Source organism: Rhinichthys klamathensis, unplaced genomic scaffold (assembly GCF_029890125.1).
Source record: "Rhinichthys klamathensis goyatoka isolate OS25496 unplaced genomic scaffold, OSU_Roscu_1.1 h1tg000053l_1, whole genome shotgun sequence".
In the NCBI taxonomy this organism is placed as follows: Eukaryota; Metazoa; Chordata; class Actinopteri; order Cypriniformes; family Leuciscidae; genus Rhinichthys; species Rhinichthys klamathensis.
The window spans coordinates 3,540,082-3,561,873 of NW_026606598.1; the positions used below are offsets into that span (position 1 = coordinate 3,540,082).

General features: G+C 36.7%; 1 protein-coding gene across 1 annotated transcript; it reads right to left on the reverse strand.

The window, feature by feature from the left end:
• Positions 1 to 1,183: 1,183 nt before the first annotated feature.
• Positions 1,184 to 21,791, reverse strand: marchf5 (membrane-associated ring finger (C3HC4) 5). The gene is made up of 6 exons (XM_056248226.1): positions 21,689 to 21,791; positions 10,772 to 10,974; positions 5,813 to 5,943; positions 5,551 to 5,734; positions 1,893 to 2,059; positions 1,184 to 1,326 (listed from the first exon to the last, which is right to left on the reverse strand). The coding sequence occupies exons 1-6, from the start codon at positions 21,730 to 21,732 to the stop codon at positions 1,210 to 1,212; spliced, it is 846 nt and encodes a 281-aa protein (XP_056104201.1). The 5' UTR covers positions 21,733 to 21,791; the 3' UTR covers positions 1,184 to 1,209.
• Between the last annotated feature and the right edge of the window lies 1 nt (position 21,792).

Sequence of the window (21,792 nt, forward strand, 5' to 3'; positions counted from 1 at the left end):
TGAGCTTCTTGAATCAGAAGTCATCAAACACAATGATTCAGAAAAAATTGGCATGTTCACCAAATACACTTGTCCATCTGGACCATGTGACCTTTAAGACACACATATTGTCGTGGTTTAACAAAAAGGCCACTGTTACTCTTAAAAGTTTACTGTTCTACCAGAGGCCATTTATCTATTATGAAACAGGTTTATTAACAGCAGTTATGAGGCATCCGGTTACCATAATGTTTTAATAGAGTAATCGATCAAGGACCAAACACTCAGACTGGATTCTTAGTTTCTACAAGGCTCTCAACAGACTCAATCAAATTATCACATGATTTCTGAATTATAAAAGTGACTCCCTGAAACTCAGACATCAACACTACAAAGATGGAAAATAAAGATGATAGGCCGATCAAATTATGCGAAGGCAGGCAAGACAATGAACGCTGTCAGGATCATATTTCTCCCCAAAATCAGCATAAAAATGTTGTTTCAAAAAGCCTATGGTTAGGATTTTTTGCCGTTTTTTTGATTTGTGAAATATTTCAAATAAAGACATTTGTAAAGCATAAATTTAAGTATATTATATAGTAGTATATGATACATACTAAATCTAATTCATATTGAAACAAAAAAATTCTAAGCAAAATATATTTGATTTTTGGGTGAAATTGGTCAATTTCTTTGAGTAGTTTATCTGAGAAGAACCACCACACAATAAAGGTTATTTTATTAGCTCATTATGAACTGCTTTAGGTATTTATGTTTGCCTTTAAATGTTTAATATTCCATTTGTTAGGCTAATTAATGGAGGAAGAACCAGCAAAAGTGCTTCACGTGAAACGGCATGTTGTCGTTTGCATGTTAAGGATACTTTAAAGCTTCAGAAAGATGTGGATTCACCCGAACATTTCTAATTCAATATAAAACAATCACTTATTAATATAAAACGTTCTTCCAATATTTATTTTTCCTCAATCTCTTTCTTAAAAGGTCAAAGCCCATAAAATAAGTAACAGACGACTCCTCGGTCTGATTATGTCGACTGAAATAAAGCTGAATCACTGTTCAAACTCCAAACAGAAGAGTCACATTCACAGGGAAAAGAAAACCAAATCCAGCCTCTGTAAAAAAAAAAATGTCCAGTAGTGTGGCGGCACGGTAGTGTCTCTTAAAGCTGCGTGAAATCAGAATGACGGAGGATGGAATCGGTCGATGAGCTCAGGCCTCTTCCAGCTCGGGGAAATTAAGGATCTTGCGATGAGCCTGCCGGAGATACTGCTGCTGCTTGAAATAGACCTTAAACGCCCCTTTAATAGCCACAAACGCAATGCCACCCTGAGAGACAGAGAGATTAAGGTCATCAGTATGAGGGTACATGTGCACATATCATAGACTTGGGACCAGATTTACTAACAGCTAGCGCCTGTGCAAACGTTAAAAAACTACCGTCAGGATTTACTAAAGACACGCAGTGAAACATTAGCGCTGAAAAGGCGAGGACAGGGTTGTTTTTGCGGCTGATCTTATTGCGTATGCATTTGTAGGAGTTTCCCTTTCAGACGCAAAGTTTATGGGAGGAGAGTATTTCAATGAATCATGCAAGGTGATTTACTTTTTTTTTACAGGTTTGCGCTAGTCAATTTGTATTTGTGTATTTGCAACATTATAAATCGGCAAAAAAGCTCATTTTAAACCAGACGCTAACTCGCGCTGCTCTTGGTAGATTGTGTTGGTCATTATGGAAATGATCCGGCTGCGTCTGTGTTCTTTAATTTGTGTCGTCAGTAGATCACGCGCAGAGCTTTCCACTCCCATCAGCGCTGTTTTGGGAATTGCGCTCTCATGCTAATCTGCCCTGTTTAATAAATCTGGCCCCTAGTTTTCCACCATATTCCTCGTACCAGAATGGTCCTCTGAAGATTTGAGTTGACGCTGCTGAACATCAGTTTGCCCACGATGGTGGCGATGGTGGGGAACACGAGGGCTCCGCACAGGATCCGTGTGGCCGACACGTGATCGGCCAGCGGACTGGCCTCTGCCGGGATCCTGGGCACTGGGCAGCCGATACCTGCGCATGACACGACATTTTTGCTGACAACTTCACAAAATCTTGTAGTAAGCAATATAAGTAAACAGGGCCTAAAACTGACTAAAACCTAAAACTTGCCACACAGCTAAAACTACTAACCTAACTAATATAAATTAAAAACATTAATAGAGACAAGTAAAAGTAGTTTTCATGTAGAGACATAATCAAATGTAAAATGACCGGATAGGCTTCACTGTATAAATAAACATTGTTTAACCCTTATTGAAGTTACAAAAGTTATTCAGTCAAGAGCATTGAGTGAATTTTTCTTTCTCTTTTGTTGTTTGACTAACATTGCAACAGTGTTGTGCCTGAACGTGTTCATTGAACGATAGTTCATGAACTCGTTCATATTTTGGGCGAACGTGAACTGACCATACTGTATTACTGCCTGATGAACGTTTCTGGTGTCTGTGAATGCACGCTCTCTCAGTTTAACTTCGTTCAATAGGGTGCCAGGTTTCTATAGAGCCTTCCAGGCGAAAACCCGGCTAAAACACGCGTAAACAGGCCTTAATATGTAGCGAAAAAAACACCCAATCTGGCAACACAAGCCCCCAGTGTCGCACCGCGGCCGCCGCGTGCGTCATCAAGACAAGAAGCAGCATGTAGTCGACAAAGCATCGAGGAGGCGTCGCATCGTATGATCAGTTTTAAGACAAGGTCGGTGAGGATGGGAAAAATCTTACATTTCTGTGCAAACTTTGCCCGCGATAAAATATATTATATGGGTTGTGGCAATAATTAAAAAAAATAGCTCGCAGCAACATATGGAAAAAAAGAACTATGAACTAGTTCATTTTTTGGAACCGTGAACTTAGTTCAAAATTGTAAAGTATGAACTATGAACTGAACTAGTTCATTTTAAAATTTGTGAACTGAACTTTGAACTAGTTCATGTAGAAAGTGAACTTTCCCAACACTGCATTGCAAACACAAATAGCAGCAGGAATATAAGGCTGCTGTCACTTTAAGACTAATGCGCTGGTCCAATACTGATACTGATACACATGCGTTGTCTTTATCTACTTTTTACGTTCACTTAAGCCATAACTGACTATGTTTACTAAGATACTAGTAAAGGATACCGAGAGGGGCATTTTGACAAAATGTTGTGTGAATTTGTCCGTTGAAGCGCAAGAAGACAAGAATGAGAACTCAATTCGCCCTGTGTAGAAAGTTTTGTGTGCAGACACATAATGAATTGAGTTCCCTTTCGCGTCTTCTTGTGCTTGAATATTTAAATTGGCAAAGCTCAAACTTTCGAGACGATGTTGCGCTGGTCTCGAGCTGTTGTTCATGTTTGTTCACGAACATGTTCTCATAACATTGCATTGTTAGAATTCATAAAAAATATTACAGGCCAACTGGTGATTGACACCGTTTTATATACTCCGATTTTTACTTGCATTTGGCATTTGCAGTGTTCATTTTAGCCCCTGCAAGTTGATAAACAGAAATATCAGCTAGTTTAGTTTTTCATTGTGTCGTTTTGAAATTATACTGACAGTTTAAACTGGTTTCAAATATTGCATTTTGAATTAATATTGTATAAAATAAGTGTTCATTTACACTTCATTTGCAATCAATACATTTTGTATTAGTGTTTAAAAATTCACTTTTCCATTAAGACAATAGAATTGTTTATATTTGTTTCTGTTGGTAGAAAAAAAATGGCAGAAAGATGTAGATAGAAATCGCAGGTCATGATAAATTAGGAGATGTCTATAACACTGAATACATATTTAAAATATTAAACCATATATACACTCACCTAAAGGAGTATTAGGAACACCTGTTCAATTTCTCATTAATGCAATTATCTAATCAACCAAACACATGCCAGTTGCTTCAATGCATTTAGGGGTGTGGTCCTGGTCAAGACAATCTCCTGAACTCCAAACTGAATGTCAGAATGGGAAAGAAAGGTGATTTAAGCAATTTTGAGCGTGGCATGGTTGTTGGTGCCAGACGGGCCGGTCTGAGTATTTCACAATCTGCTCAGTTACTGGGATTTTCACGCACAACCAGTTCTAGGGTTTACAAAGAATGGTGTGAAAAGGGAAAAACATCCAGTATGCGGCAGTCCTGTGGGCGAAAATGCCTTGTTGATGCTAGAGGTCAGAGGAGAATGGGCCGACTGATTCAAGCTGATAGAAGAGCAACTTTGACTGAAATAACCACTCGTTACAACCGAGGTATGCAGCAAAGCATTTGTGAAGCCACAACACGCACAACCTTGAGGCGGAGTGGCTACAACAGCAGAAGACCCCACCGGGTACCACTCATCTCCACTACAAATTTGAAAAAGAGGCTACAATTTGCAAGAGCTCACCAAAATTGGACAGTTGAAGACTGGAAAAATGTTGCCTGGTCTGATGAGTCTCGATTTCTGTTGAGACATTCAGATGGTAGAGTCAGAATTTGGCGTAAACAGAATGAGAACATGGATCCATTATGCCTTGTTACCACTGTGCAGGCTGGTGGTGGTGGTGTAATGGTGTGGGGGATGTTTTCTTGGCACACTTTAGGCCCCTTAGTGCCAATTGGGCATCGTTTAAATGCCACGGCCTACCTGAGCATTGTTTCTGACCATGTCCATCCCTTTATGGCCACCATGTACCCATCCTCTGATGGCTACTTCCAGCAGGATAATGCACCATGTCACAAAGCTCAAATCATTTCAAATTGGTTTCTTGAACATGACAATGAGTTCACTGTACTAAAATGGCTCCCACAGTCACCAGATCTCAACCCAATAGAGCATCTTTGGGATGTGGTGGAACGGGAGCTTCGTGCCCTGGATGTGCACCCCACAAATCTCCATCAACTGCAAGATGCCCTATCAATATGGGCCAAGATTTCTAAAGAATGCTTTCAGCACCTTGTTGAATCAATGCCACGTAGAATTAAGGCAGTTCTGAAGGCGAAAGGGGGTCAAACACAGTATTAGTATGGTGTTCCTAATAATCCTTTAGGTGAGTGTATTTAAATAATATAATAAATATAATTATTAAATAATAAACATAATAATAGCATTCAAAAGATAATTAAATACATGTGTATGTGGACATTTATAAATATAAAGAATGTCCACAATTATGTAATATAGGCACAGATTATATCATTTTTATATTATTATAGTTTTTATTAATATTTAAAATTATGTTTTATTTTTGTCATTTTAGTTTTCACTTTAATTTTAGTTTAAAAATTTTTTAATTGTTATGTGCTTTTGTCTTTTTTCATTATTATTATTTAGGTTTTATTTATCTTTATTTCAGTTTTAGTTTATTTCCATTAAAAAAAAATCATTTTATTTAAACTAATTAACAAAAAAAAATTTTTAAACGTTGTCTTAACTAACTGAAATAAGAAGTTCATCTAATATTTTTTCTTTTGTTATTTCAATTAACAAAAAAATGTTTACATAGGTTTAGTTAAAGATAACAACCCTAGTCACCACTGACCTGGAAAGATACTGTTGAGGATCTGAAGCTTATTGGAGTATTTCCTCCAGATGCGGAGCACGTAATCCTCCCAGCGAATCATCTTCCCCAGAATAAGCATAACTGGGATGGTGGGCAGGCCGATCAACAAGAAGAGAGGATCGGCCCGTTCCATCACATCCAGACCTTCCTTATGACCCACAACCTGAGAGAAGAACACAGACAGATTGTTAAGAGTCAAATAATGCTTGTGAAATCCGTTGAGCTGTGAGTGACGTCTCACCTGCATGACAGTCACAGCCCCGTACGTGACGGCCGTCCAGTAGATGGATCCCACCATGATTCCAGCAGCAGCAAACGGGCAGGCCTTCGAGATCAACCTGTCTGCCAGATCCAGCACATACACCACCGGCCCTGGACACAAAACAAAGTTGCTGCCTTCATTTTTAAGTACAATCAACTTGGATGTTAAATTACATTAAACTGAAATTTGTTGAATCTTGTATAACTTATAAACATTTTGGAAAATTGCCTAACTTATTTTGATGAGTTAAAGCAATGTAAAAACATGTTGTTATAACATATTATTGATCAAATAATTGTTTTAACATGCTCTTCTAGTATAAAATGGGATTTTTAAAGGCTAATGGTGATTTCTTGAAATCTTGAAATATACACAATGATAATATTATCCCATGATAACTGAATAAACTACCTAATTTCAGCTGAATATCAGTTTATAACTACAGATATACCACCAATCAAAAGTTTGGGGTCAGTGAATTGTTTGTTTTTTAGCAAGGATGCATGAAATTGATCAACAGTGACAGGAACATTTACAATGTTACAACAGATTTGAATATGAAAAACAAGTTGATATAGAGGTCTGAATCATGTGACTCTCACAGGAGGATCAAGAGAGGGTGATGAATCCAGAAATGAAAGAAGGAGTGACTCTGGTTTGCGTCTCTCCAGCAGGGGGCAGAAGGTGCTATTCGGATGTGAAACATGGTGTTGGGAATCACTCGGCCTCAGCCTGACTGTGTCGTGATTAATCAACCAAAGTTGATAGGAGTGATAATCACTTTATCGTTCGCTCCATGTGTGACCAATGATGATTAAATCCTACATGACTCATGAATAAAGTTTTACAACCACTGCAAAGCACACACGGCTCAATGACCTATGCTTTATGAAACGGTCCTAAAAAGGAATGAGGAAATACTCAAAGTGGAAATGAAATCATGCAATATTTACTGACCTACAACCTGCTTTCCTCTCAACCTATAAATACCCTCCACTGCAGGAGATGTCTAGGACGACTCTCTGGAGACTGAAGAGGACATTCATTTCCTCATTTCTCTGCTGAATCATGACTTCATTTTCATTTCCACTTACCATTTATCATACACAGAGCGTTTTAATCCAGCGCTGTACATGAAACCACAGCTCTACCAACTAAAGAACTTAAAAGAAAGAGTTTAACATGAAACATCTCAACGATAGTTCAGATTTTACCTGAAAAATGTAAAGAAAATACATTTATTTTTGCATAGAGAAAATTAAGAGAATGTACTGTATATTTTTTTGTGTTCTATTATTTTATAACAATTTTGCACAATTTAAAACCATTTTACCTTTAGCAAAGTACTGAATTGCAGTAAAAAAACTTATTTTAATTAGTATGATACAGATTTATAGTATTTTTTTGTGTATATATATATATATATATATATATATATATATATATATATATATTTATTTCAGGGCAATCTTTATCAAACTAAGTGAACCACAATTAAACTATAAAGAAATATTATTTTATTTTATCTCATATTCAGGCCTGAGAAAACGTATGGGCTGATTGTCTTTAGTACAAAACCAAAGAACAAACGACTCCTAAACAAATTCGTCATCTGACCAAAAAGTTCCTATAAAGGTTGTGAGAAGTTTCTATGTGTAAATTAGCCTTCAACGCATATTAATTCAGCTCTCAAATGCTGCAGAGCAGACACTTTCTGGTGTGTGTGTGTGTGTGTGGTGTGTGAGATCACGACACTGACCCCTCTCAAGAATATGAATATGGAATATTCTGATAACAGCGCCGGAATCTGGTTGACTTTCTCTCTGGGACTGCAGTGAGAAGCTAATGGCTACTGGCAACAGGAAACATTCAGGCATTTTCTGCTGCCGGCCACAGATTCCGTTATTAAGATCATTAAAACTAAACTCCACTTAGCAGGAATACATCTGCAGTCTATTCTCCCTCGTTTCACACCAGCTGAGCACCTGCCAAAGAACTGCTGTGGAACAAGGACTTTCTGTTCCCAACAAACCCTCTCCAATGCCAAGCTGCGTAAAACAACTTCAGTGTGATGTCATCTCAAGCTGCACTGGTCTGAAGAACATCTTGAAAGTTAATCAGGAGTATTATATTTGAAAAAGACAGATGTTCTTTCATCATCTTCGTATCTGCCACTTTGCTCAAAAAAGCAATTGCATAGCACACCATTTAATACCCATCTCTATTTCAGACTCTGTTTCAAACCATAGTGACCTACCTAGGGAACATTTAAAGGCATCATATAAATAAAATCATGTCAAATATCATACACAACTGCTAAATTATGCAGCCTTTTAAGATTAAGATAGGATCATTTAGGCCGAATTCAGAGAACATACTTACAACAACCTGTTTTTAACAGTTGGAAAAAGTCTCAAACCAAATGTAGTACCTACTATACAGCAGTGTATAGATATCATATAGAGAGCAGACCGCTCACTAGGGTTCGAAACAGCCCAACTGTCTTCATCATTGAGTAGAGCAGGACAGATGCATGTGTGGAAATGTGGAATAATATATAAAGAAACTTCAATTACTGCCTAAATAACTGATTCCACATAGGCAAAAGGAAATCAATTGAAATGTAAATCACTTGGAGGTCTGAAATAACTCTATGGGTTCAATAGAGTACTGCATCCACCAAGACATCACGCATTATTATACCCTAAATATAAAATGAACATGGAACATGAACACGATGTGTCCTGTGGAAGGAATGCGAGTGTGTGTGAAGAACTGCACTGCAGTGTTGTGCAGGTAATGTGTGAACGCAGTTTCCCGTCAGTCTGATGTGAAAAGACGTCCTTGTCTGCGGGCTGCGGAAATCTGACAACTGAATGTGCCTCATCAGGATTTTCATCTGTTACCAACAGTACAAGAAGACCTTATGAAAAACATTCCTCATGTCAGAATCTTCAAGTCAAATCAGTTTTGAAACCTCTAGTCCAGGGGTGTCCAGTCCTGCTCCTGCAGGGCCACTGGGAGTCGTGAGAGTTTGGCTCACCAAGGCTGCATTTATTTGAATGAAAATACAGTAACAACTGATTTTTTTTTTTTTTTTTTTTACAATTTTAAGTTACGGTTTTCTATTTTAATGTTTTAAAATTGTATCTATTCATGTGATGGCAAAGCTGAATTTGCAGCATCATTGCTCCAGTCTTCAGTGTCACATGATCCTTCAGAAAGGATCAATGCTAGTTGGGATGCTGCCTATGTAGACTGCGAGGCAGTTCACTAGGCTCTAGAACAGAACAAGCAGTAAAATCAAGATTGATTTATGAATTCGTTCATGAATCGGACTTCACTGTTCACCCAGCATATCTACCCGTTTCAAGTCTTTCTCGGACGATTCAGAATGCAAGCTCGCAAAGCAACTAAAATATTGCCATTGAGATTGAGCAGTGGTACAGGCAACCCTCACTAGTTTCTCAAGTTTGAAAGTTGAACGGGGAGCATGATTGAAGCAATTTCACAGCTGGCCACGGTAACCCTGACAACCGTATCCCAGAATAACCCCTTGCTGTGGAAAGAGACAGAGAGCGAGAGAGGACGACTGACTGGCCCTCAGGAGATGCAGTCTGAGGAAGATTATTAGCACACCGTGAAGAGAAACTAATGCTGTTAAACTCTAACCTGATCAATTACATAAGCGATGAAACGCAAGAGGATGAAAAATGACATTTCATTTCATGAGCAGCAGATTAGTGGAATCACAATCACAAAGCCTCATCACCAATATCAAAAGAAGGATTTCTCTGGAATCAGGATTGACCTACTAAGTGTAAAAAAAAAACATGCAACTATTCATAACTACTGCAGTGACATTTGAGGAAGTCTATGAAAGCATGTCACAAATGTCTAGAATTCAGCTTGTAATGTGTGGTATGTAAAAGTGAACGGTGTATTATATTCCCAGCAAAGGCAGGGACGATGTATTTAATATTTTCACTTTCAACTTGGCCATTAAAGGTAGAGTAGGCAATTTCGGAGAAGCTAGCAATAGCAAGCTAGCTTTGAAAGCCTGAGATCCCACCCTCCCTTCAGAGTGTTTTTAATGCCACACCACCTTCAAAACACATGAACGTACACAACCAGAGCTGACTTGTACCACCTGACTCAGATTCATTTCAGCGTTGATAGTGTAGACAGAAAAGCATAAATCCGCAGAACGTCACGGGTTGCCATCTCGTGATTACTGTTACAATATGGCGTGAACGCACCATAAGCTTGTTGTTTTAGTTCAGGAGGAACTGTTAATGTGGCTGCTGTTTGTTTGTGGTGCACGTGACTGTCTGTCTACTACTCTAGCCTTACTGAACGTGCTGAAAAAATGTATCACAGTTTCCACCAAAATATTAAGCAGCACAACTGATTTCAAAGTTGATTAATAAATGTTTCTTGAGCAGCAAATCAGCATATTAAAATGATTTCTGAAGGATCATGTGACACTGAAGACACTGGAGTAATGACGCTGAAAATCCAGCTTTGCATTACAGGAATAATTTACATTTTAAAATATATTCAAAAAAAAAAAAAAAGTTATGTTAAATTGTAAAAATATTTCACAATATTACTGTTTTACTCTATTTTTGATCAAATAAATGCAGCCTAAGAGATTTCTTTAAAAACATTAAAAAATCATACCGACCCCAATCTTTTGAACGGTAGTGCAGGTTAACAGAATTCAAATATTTAATCTTTAGCATGTTAAAGTGTCACTACATCATCAAACATAATTGCAAAAACAAACATGTTGTTTTTGCAATTACGTTTGATGATGTAGTGACACTTTAACATGTTAAAGATTAAATATTTGAATTCTGAGTTGTATATTAAACACTGATTCAAGATCAGTTTTTAAGAGCTGACTGACACTTCAGCATTGAAGAGCTGTCATACCAAGCTTAGGGAACACGATGAGGTACTCAGCATTGCATTGTGGGCAGGCGACGCGTGCGGTGCTGTTTCCCCTCTGCTTCTCATCAACCCAGCGCTGAAGACACGACTGATGAACCCACTTAGTGGAACCACGACAGCGGCACGGGCGCACCCACTCCGCTGTACGATCATCCTCATCTGTGGCAAAACACACCCAGCAACTCCTGGAAAACACGGAAAAAAGAGACAGACATCAGCACTTGGCTTGCTATGCGTTCTTACTAAAGTATAAAAACATAAAGGTGAGGAGAAAGTTTGTCGTGTTATTGTGTAAAATTCAAGGGAGTTATTTTTATAGTTCAACTCTTCAAGGGGAAAAAAATAAAACTGCAGAGTAAAATGGGTCAGTGACTAAGCACAAATGAAACCAGATCATGAAAAATGTTCATTCACCAACCGAACATTTCCAAACCAGTGTGTTCAAGATAAACTAGTTTTATTTAGCAGGGGTTTATTGAATTAATTATATAATATGCCAATAAATTATCCCAATTGCATGCACAATTCCAAATGACCATTTTTGCTGAGAAAAGCTTGCAAATAGAGATAATTTATAAACAATTAAAATCATTTAATTTAATTTTTAGATTATTGCAGCAAATCCCTGAATACACTCTTAGAAATCAAAGGCTTCTGTCAGGCGTTTCACACACAGAACCTTTTATGTGCTCCCATGGGATCACATTTAGTTTTAATTGATTCAGTTTGCATTCATTTTTTATTTTAATTACATTTTATGAATTAAACAGCTTAACTTTATCCCTATAATTTTTTTTTAAATAGCCTATTAAACATGAAAGCATTATGCATAAGACATTTCTTCTTAATGGCATAAAGCGTTCTTTAAAATTGTGTCAAGAATAGTTTTTCTTCTATATAGAAACCCATTAAACCCTTTTTTCTAAGATTGTAGACAAAAAGATGCTTTAGAAGACAAAATCAATTATTTTATCGTATAGTATCATGATAATAATGTCAATCCTGTAAATAATCCATGTCAAATCTCTCAGTGTTTCTGCGCTGTGGGAGGAAAGACAGAGACTTTCTCTCAGGTTCCTGCGCCAGATTTTCCGTTCTGTCCGTTTTTTGAATAAAACATGAGGGATGAAGAGCTGATCAGGTGACCGGGATCATGAACCTCCTGTAACCATCACATGACAATCACAGACCCAAGAAAGCATGGATTTGTAATTTCATGTACCTCTTCATCTTCTATAAAACATTTGATTTTTTTGGTGGGGTGTCTGGTAACACGTTACAATGAGGTTTCATTTGTTATATAATATGAACAATCCCACAGCATTTATTAGCCTAATCTTAAATAATGTTAATCTCAACATTTACTACATTTTTAAGATCAATAGTTGTATCTGTTTGTTAATGCATTATTAATGCACTGTGAACTGAAAACATTAACAAAGGTTAATAAATTCTGTTAATACATACTGTTCATTGTTAGTTCACGTTAGTTGATGCCTTAACTAATGATAAAAAATAACACCTTATAGTAGAGTGTTACCAAAAAATACTTCATTAAATAAAAAGGTATTGGTATTTGTAAAACAAGCAACAGGGTGTAAGATGTGTAATATGTTTGTAAATATCAATTTTTTTAGTTTTACAATTCTGTTTCGTACAGAACTAGAAAATTGTTTTAGATTGTGTCTAGAATGATTCTGTCCTGAAATCAACTATCATAGATGAAGAACAAAAGACTAGAAGAAAAATAAAGAGTGAGGAAAGGAGAGGAGCGCTTCACAAAGACGGTTCTCCATGTTTCTTAAGGTTCTGCTTCTCCTGTTCCTGTAACCCAGCCTCCATCATGACAAACATCAGAAACACAATCATCCGCGTGAAACCCAAGACATCTGGCCGTCGCCCCTCACTCAAACTGTGTCCCGTCAATGTCAGACAACCAGATTATCAGCTAATAAACCAGCTGAAACAAATTGTGCTGTGAAACAGAATCTGATTTAAGCTGGTTTGCCTTCACTAAACGGGGGTACAGTTTCAAACTACAGGCTATATTATCCGCAGTAAATACACACACGGTATGACGTATTATAACATGATGAGATTTGTGTCTGTTTTGTGAAAGAGAAATTATTCGCAGATACATCATAATTCTTTAAACCACAAATAAATAAATAAAATTAAATCACTAATAACATTTTAAAATATACAAAATATAATAAACAATTTAAATAAATTATACATAAATATTTAAAGACATTACACAAATAAATAATAAACTACTATGAAATATTAAAATAAATATTAATAATATTTGTTTTAATATTTAAATAAACTAGAAAAAATAACTACTACTAATAAATAATTTTTTTTTATAAATTTCTCCTACTCATTTTTCATTGGAGAGGACAAGGTTTAACAATACGGATTTAATTTTTTCTTGTCTTGTAAGTTAATAATAAAAAATAAATACTAGTAACATTTTTTAAATATACAAAAAAATAAACTATTTAAATAAACTATATAACTATACAAATAAATCATAGACTACTACGGAATAATTAAATAAACATATTTTTTTAAATATTCAAATGAAAAACTACTACTAATAAAAAATAATAAATTAGAAATTTCTCCAACTCATTTTTATTAGAGAGGATCATCTTACCTTGTAATACAGGGTTCAACAATAAGGTAGTTCATTTTTTTTGTCTTACTTGTAAGTTCATGATTCCCTGAATCAAAATCAAATAGAATTGAATCATGAGTCATTAAAAGTCGTTCATGTGAATATTCCAGGAACAAATGCCCAGAAAGCAGATTCTCGATTTTCATTACTACTTTACTTCTAGCAGAATATCGCTCTAATGTCTATAAGATACCATCAGGAGGTCAGAAAGTCGATACCACTCACCTTTCTTTACATGTTAAGAGCCCGGTTACATGACACAGAAACACAATCTATACAACAGCGAGGGGGGTCTCTGGAACTGTGATAATAGTTGAAATATCCTGAACTCTAGAGCCCTAACACCGGCTACTATTTCACACAGGATGAGTTTTCATGGATAAAGTGGCTAATTTTGCTACCGTTGACTGATGTTGCTTTAAAGCAACACCAAGTAACTTTTCCTCTGCGGTCGCCCTACAGGTTGGAAACGGAATTGTCCATTACCGCTGTCGTAAATACTTTAGCCTAGCGCAGCCTACTGCCGCACGCACGCTCGCTGTTTATCCAGCACCGGCTTTGGAATGAACGATGTCCACAGACAAGGTAGAGTATGTTGCATGATTTCATGAAAGTATGATGTATTTCGACATCAGAAACAAAGAAAAACAAAATAATGACTATTGTAACGCTTGACGTAAAGCACGTCAAATTTGTAGTTTTCTTATGTCTCATTAGAACTACAGAAACGCGACCCGATCTGGCAATCTTACAGCGTGGTTATAGCAAATATAGGACCGCAAAGCGGAGGCATAAGTGCCTTTCACCTAGGGCTGTCGCGGTGAAGGAATTTCCCTTGCGGTAATTTTGAGTGGCTCAAATGCGGTATTACCGCCATTTATTTATTTATATTTATTTGTTGCTATAAATACCTGTTATGACGTGGTCAGCATACACAAAAACAATGTAACCAATGTAACCGAAACTAAACAGCGTCTCTGCGCATTGAAAGACTGTCACTCAGCGCGCAGTTCCATTGTTAAGCCAACGGACTGTCTTTGAGTGCGTCATTAAACCGTTCATTCAACGAAAACGTTCAAAAAAGCTGATTCCTTAAATGATAGATGTAATGAAACAAGGCGTTAATTTTTTATTTTTTAATTTGAGCTCCACTTTTCAAGGCTCAGCTGGCCAGCAATGCTTCACTTTTGGGCAAAGCTGAAGCAATGCTTCACTTAATATTAGAGACCAATGCGTGAGTCGCTGCTTTCCCCCCACGGCTTCCTCGCGCTGTGTAATGCTGACCAGCGCTGACGCCATTCATGGTAAATAGCCTACCCTTACACGTTAAAAGGATGGTACGACAAATATTTCGCTTTCCTTGGAAACGGCAACCTTTTCACAAATATACATGACTTGACTTCAGAGACAGACGCAGGTAATCGCACGCGCTCAGGCGATCTCATTCACTGTCTGTTTAGGCTTAAGTCCAAATCCACGAAGCCTCTGTACAAATCACCATGATAAACAGTCTTGTTATCATTATTAACTTATTTAACATTCAATACACATGGTACGAACTACGAAGGGTGGCCTTATGAAAAAAGAAAACGCGGTTTGGCGGTTGCTGCGGTTACTTGCATTCCTCTGCGGTTGGCCTGTCAGTAGCGCGGTATTGCAATATTGCGGTTATCGCGACAGCCCTACTTTCACCCTGTTACGACTTCATGAACCATGCACTGAAACGATTTTGGAAACATTATGGTAAAAAAATCTTACTTAGTGTTGCTTTAAAAACTGGAATGACGAAAGTTTAGATGCTTTATTTGGATTTTGGCCAGATAAAGTGGAAGCAGTTTGTGGAAAAACTAAGGGCCAGATTTACTAACAGCGCAAACCCTCTTTTGGTGTTAAAAAAAATCATGCTAGGTGATTTACTAAGGGTTGCGCTCGTCAATTTACTGGTGTTTGCTCCATTATTTACCGCCCAAAAAAAGCACGTTTTAAACCAGACGCTAACTCGCGCTGCTCTTGGTAGATTGTGTTGGTCATTATGGAAATGATCCGGCTGCGTCTGTGTTCTTTAATTTGTGTCGTCAGTAGATCACGCGCACAACTTTCCACTCCCATCAGCGCTGTTTTGGAATTGCGCTCTCATGCTAATCTGCCCTGTTTAGTAAATCTGGCCCTAAATCAATGTATTAAACACTGAACAAACACTCCAATAAACCCCAAACCAAAGGCTATATGAGCAATAGCATCAAAAAGAAGGTCAACGGTGTGCATCACAAATGTTACAAACACAAACTCTCCTGCGTGTTCTCATTGCTACACAGATCAGACTGTATTTAAAGAGGCATTAAAACCTCGGCACAATGCCTTTATTCATCGGGTCATGGTCACGTGACTGTGAGAACCCGAAAAACCTTTCAGCCAACCGCCAGCAAGAGAGAGTTCCACCGCCGGGGAACCGACATCAGAGGAGTCTCCGAGATCCAAGCCGTCTCTACTACATAAATGCCACGATTATGACATGTTGTCTGGCAATAAACCGTCATATTAATAACTGCGTTCATCCAACTGCATTTTTAGTCGTATCAGTTAAATATATTTAAATGTAACAATAATTACACTGAACATGGAAGCAAACACGTGACTTTTTTGGCAAATATTTTTTGTCAGATAAATAACTTAATCAAGTTTAGTGGTTTTTTTTTTTTTTTCATATTTAAAAATATTAAATGTTTTCCTCATATTTTGGTGGTTTAAGCAACCTTGTAGGGTAATTAAAAACAAATACCCTCCAGACATCACTTTTGGCCACTACTCTCTCTCTCTTTCTCTCTCTCTCTTTCTCTCTCTCTCTCTCTGTGTGTACGTGTGTGTGTGTGCGTGCACCGCTGTCCCCATTATTCAAGTCCAACAGTTTTAAACAGAATTATTATGTGATAGATTGTGACTAGTTGGTTTTACTAGTTGAGCACTAGCTACATTAGAGTTCATGTAATTTCAGTCACTGGTTTCCAGTAACGCCAGTCATCTTGAACTTGTGGTCTATATTTATACTTGTGTGTGTGTGTGTGTGGGGGGGGGGTATACTGCTGATCCATAAACACACACTCTCTCTCCCCTGTGGTTAAAGTCACAAGACCCATCCACGAGATCACGTTTCACCAGCAAAAGTATAAAGCCAGGAGAAACATGAATTCAAACACCACACAGAACTACCAGCATAATTAAAACTACATTTATATTTGACATGTTTAAAATACAATAAAAAAAGAAATCCTGACAGCAATTTCCTCTTAAAAATGGGACTATTCCAGGAGTAATACTGCAAAAATCCCAGTGCAAAGCAAGAAATTACCCAGAAAATAAAATTGCAAACAATTGAGAACTTCAGAGCCACATATATTAAAGTCACCATGAAATCAAAATAGAAAATTCTTTTTTTTATGGAATATTGAAGTATTTAATAAATGTATCTGTGCACATCATTAATTTTTTTAATTGACGTGCGCTCGTAATCTTAAATCAAATGAACTTTCCCTCCCGCCTGCAACAACATCAGATCGACCAATAGCAAACCACAATGATCCAGCAACACATCCAATCAATTCCCCATGTAAAAAATCAAGTCCTGCCCTACATTTGATTTTCTTGTGTGAGAAGCCGTTTCATTCAGATACGTCACAATAGGGAAGAAAAGACTCAACTTCCGTTTCATGCCCACTTTAAAATCCTGTAAATCTTGACTCCCAGAAAATGCATAAAGCCAGCCGTTCACATTTTAGTTTGCTGTTTTTCATGCTTGAGGATTTTAACAGACCACTAACCCTAACTACTATTCTTTAGTACTTGTTGTTCAAGAAAATGAAACATGCACTCATTTATATTTTATTACCTACATGTCAAGTGACTATTAACCAACATCAGAAAACCATGAACATGAGAATGTGTTGTTAAATTATTGAAATATTCACTTAAAATCTCAGGGGCACTGACAAAAACTTCTGGGAAACATCCCTGCAATATGAATGTGCAAATAATTTTGTAATCAAGTGCTCTAAGAAAGATTAGTTTTTTAATAATCACTAAAATAAATGTGAAAAAATGAAAAAAATAATTTGCTTTATTTACAAATAAAACAAGTTTTAAATAAAAATTTAACAACATGCATTTATGAAAATGCAAGAATAAAAAAAAAAAAAATAGTAAATCAAGGAAAATTCAACTGGAACTTACACTGAAATGACTTTGAAAACAAAGTATGATGCAGCCTGTCATTTAGGAACCGTTCACACGACACCATTTCCAGCTAAAAACGGGAAGAAAAACGAGTTTGGGGGGTCTGAAAACAAACTTGAAAACAGATTTCAAAGTTCAAGTTTTTGAAAATGATAAAGCTCTTGTCTCTGTTTAAACAACAAAACCGTGAATTTGTGAAAACGGTGACGTCATGTGCATGCGTATTAGGTGTTCGGTCTATAGGCGTGTCGTCTTTTTTTTTACAAAGTGGCATCGCCAACTACTGGCATGGCAGCAGAATACAGCGTTTTAGTCGTTTTCACAGATCAGTGTGAAAGGGGATCATTTTAACAACGCTGAAAAAATGTATGCGAAAGGCGAAAAATTTGTGTGACACGCTCCACTAACTTCATAGAAGACGGCAGAAAGCGGCATGTTTGTTTTCTTCATTTTCTGTATGACCATAAATGACAGTTTTTGAAGTTGTTATAATGAGGGGCGTAGTGGGCAGACGGCATCATCCAGATGTGCCAATCGCCGGAGCTAGGCAGAAATACACAACAGGAGTGCAAAAACTGCACAAGTTTTATTTTTCATTATTCTATTTATTTTGTACATTTATAACACAAGAGATACTTCTCAGTTTTGTAGCTGATTGTGATCAAGTAACTTAAAAAAAAAAAAGACCTATGCAAGAGTGCATTGTGTTTACTGCTTAGTTCTTAATGCACTAAAGGAGGCTGTACAGTATAACTACCTCAGGGAGGACTTAATGCAGCTAGGTGGAACAAACTGTAATTTGCTGCACTAATGTCTGTTCAAAACAAATGAACAGAAACCTAGCATTGGGGATTTGTTGCTTTTTCCTGTTGTACAGAACTCGTATCGAACCGCGACCCCAAAACCGAGGTACGTACTGAACCGTGACTTCTGTGTACCAATACATCCCTAGTAGACAGTGACACCATGCAAAACCACATTTCAATCAAAAAGAACATAACACCAATAAGGTCCAAAAGATGCTGGATTATTTCATGGCTTTTAAAAAATTATTTCACGGCCTGTTTTATCCATGATGATGTGGAAACACATCAAAGCTGTGCCGGGAAAAACAATAAGGCAGAGAAAGTGAGGTTTAAAAACAGCCAAAATAAATGGAGCCAGCTTTCTGAATACCGACGAGAACAAAAGAGGGTGATAGAGTGTCTGCCACGTAAAGGTCAGACAGGATTTAAGCATGACCCCGTCTTTTCAACCGGTGAAGAGCTGCACTGCAGAGAGAGCAGCTGCGGGTGGCAGGCCTTGATAAGACCGTGTGTGTGTGTGTGTGTGTGTGTGTGTGTGTGAATCTGATAGAGCTTCATGCTGCTGAACGGCTATCTGCTTCACACAGACCTGTGAAGGTTGTTGCCTCAGTGACGGACATTAGAGTAGGATGCAGGATCCGTTTGAGAGAGATGAGAGCTTTCACCATGACAACTGACACAGATATGTCTAATGTGCCAATAATCCACTTTACTAACACAAGTCCAGCACTTGCCTCTAAATATACTTTTCCTTGAAATGTAAACAGAAGTATGAGACGACGACATGTTCAAAACTCACCTCACTAGCTGCATGTTCAAAGGAATGGGGTTGCTAAGATTTGCTATGATTTTTTAATGTTTTTGGAAGAAGAGCTCACCAAGGCTGCATTTATTTGATCAATAATACAGTAAAAAAAAAAAATATTGTGAATTATTATTGCAATTTAAAATAACTGTTTTCAATTTGAATATATTACTAAATGTAATTTGCTCCTCTGATCTGAATTTTCAGCATCATTACTCCAGTCTTCAGTGTCACATGATCCATTAGAAATCATTCTAATATGCGGATTTTCTGCTCAGGAAACATTTCTTATTTTGAATCAATGTTGAAAACTGTTGATTCATGTTTTTGTGGAAACAGTGACATGTTTTCTTTGATGAACAGAAGTTAAAACGAACAGCATTTATTTGAATTAGAAATCTTTTGTAACATTATCAATGCCATTACTGACACTTGTGATCAATTTAATATGGAAGCTAGTTTCCGCCACATAATAAAAAAATTCATAAAAAAGGAAATTGTTTATATCTCACAATTCAGACTTATAACTCGCAATGGCAAATGTCACAATTCTGAGGGGGTTTATATCTAGCAATTCTTACTTTTTTCAGAGAATTTAAAAACAAAGAAACCAGAATGGCAAATTAACAAAATTCAAAATTACCTTTTTATTATTTTTATTCCGTGGCGGAAACAAGCTTCCATAATTGAATGCATACTTGTTGAATAAAAGTATCAATTTCTTAAAATAAAAAAACTACTGACCCCAAACTTTTGAATGGTAGTGCAAGCATATGAAAGATTCTAGCATCTTGCTGTCGAGTGGAAGGACAGATCTGCTCGAGTGTGTGTCACATCAGCAGCATCAATTTTCTAGTTCATTTTGCAAGCGCTGGCCCTCAGGCAAACAGGACAGTCTCAGTGGAAAAACAAAGACGAGGTCAGGACACCGAACAGCTCGACTCGACACAGTGACCCAATGCATAATTACTGAAATGAGAACTTGTCCATGTAATTTACCAAAAAATGCTCCTATATTTAGAAAATCTGCAATTATAGGGAATATACAATATTTATGACCCATGAGGGTCAATCTGTAAAAACTGACCACAACAACAGTGTCATTATAAACTTCTCCAGGGCACTCTGTCCTCCTAGCTGGGTTCATTAAAAGTTAAATCTCATAATACTCAAGAATCAACATCACACAAGTCATGTGGCAAAAAGCTTCTTTGAGCTTTTCCAAAACCATCATGGTCAGGTGTGCAAGTCAGATCAAACAGAAATCATGCCTCATGACTTTTTTACGACTGTTTTACTATTAAATAAATATTCTGGGGTCAATACAAGTTAAGCTGTGTTTGTTGATTAACTCAGAAAATAAACCCCAATCATACCACAGATTGTAAAACATACAACATTGGTAATGTAATGATCATATTATTATGATATGAAGTCAAAATGTGTTGACATAACACTATTTTTTTTTCAACTTCTGAAATGTAAACTGGTAAACCCAGTAACATTTGCAATCACATGACACATACAAATATAACAAAAATGCTAAGCCAAGATTTACATCTATGCATAACCAGATGTAATCCCACTGCTTAAAAAGATAATTTAATCAACTTAACAACTCAAATAACATACATTTGTATGCAAGAAGTGATATAAGCACTTTTTATACTTTATAATATGACATTACAAAATGCATTTATGCTACATTCAACAGAAAACAACAGCATTTCACAGATAAACTAACTTATTTAATAAGTAAAGTACTGCTCACATAACTTACTCTTATATAACAGCCATTCAAGAAACAACATGCTAAGCTTAGTATCTACACATGGCCCAAGACCACATTAATAATAACAAAATTATTATTACGTTTTTATTATTGTCAATTATGTCAAATATTACTTTGTCCATAATAAAAAAAAAAACATTTTAATAACTATTGTCAATAATGATATTATCATGTACGTATATTATTGTTGCTGTAGTATAATAGTAAACCTACTATAATTGTGTCAAAATTGGAAAGAACATAAAAATCTGTTCTACATATCGTTTTCAAATATGTATATTTAGAGCAGGGGTTGGTAAACACTTATCTACAAGTAGGCTAAATAAACAAAAGGAGTAAGACTGAATCAAAACAAAATTAAATGGCCAATTCAAGGTCACGCCCCCTCGCTAAAGACGTCACATCGTGTAAGTAACACTAACAGAGCATAAAAGCTCTAAACCGGTAACCAATCACTCATTAGCTACTATAATTGTTCTTTAAGAATATTAATAACTATATAAAGCCTATATATATGTATATATACTGACTGGCTGCTTATGTAGCTGACATAGCCGTTTGTTTACATTCTATTTATTTCACTCACCTGTCCACAATCTGCTGCATCACAACCGCTCCCTCGTCTGCCATATTTACATGAGTCCACACACTTGATTACTGACTGAAAACTAAACTATGATAGAGATTTAA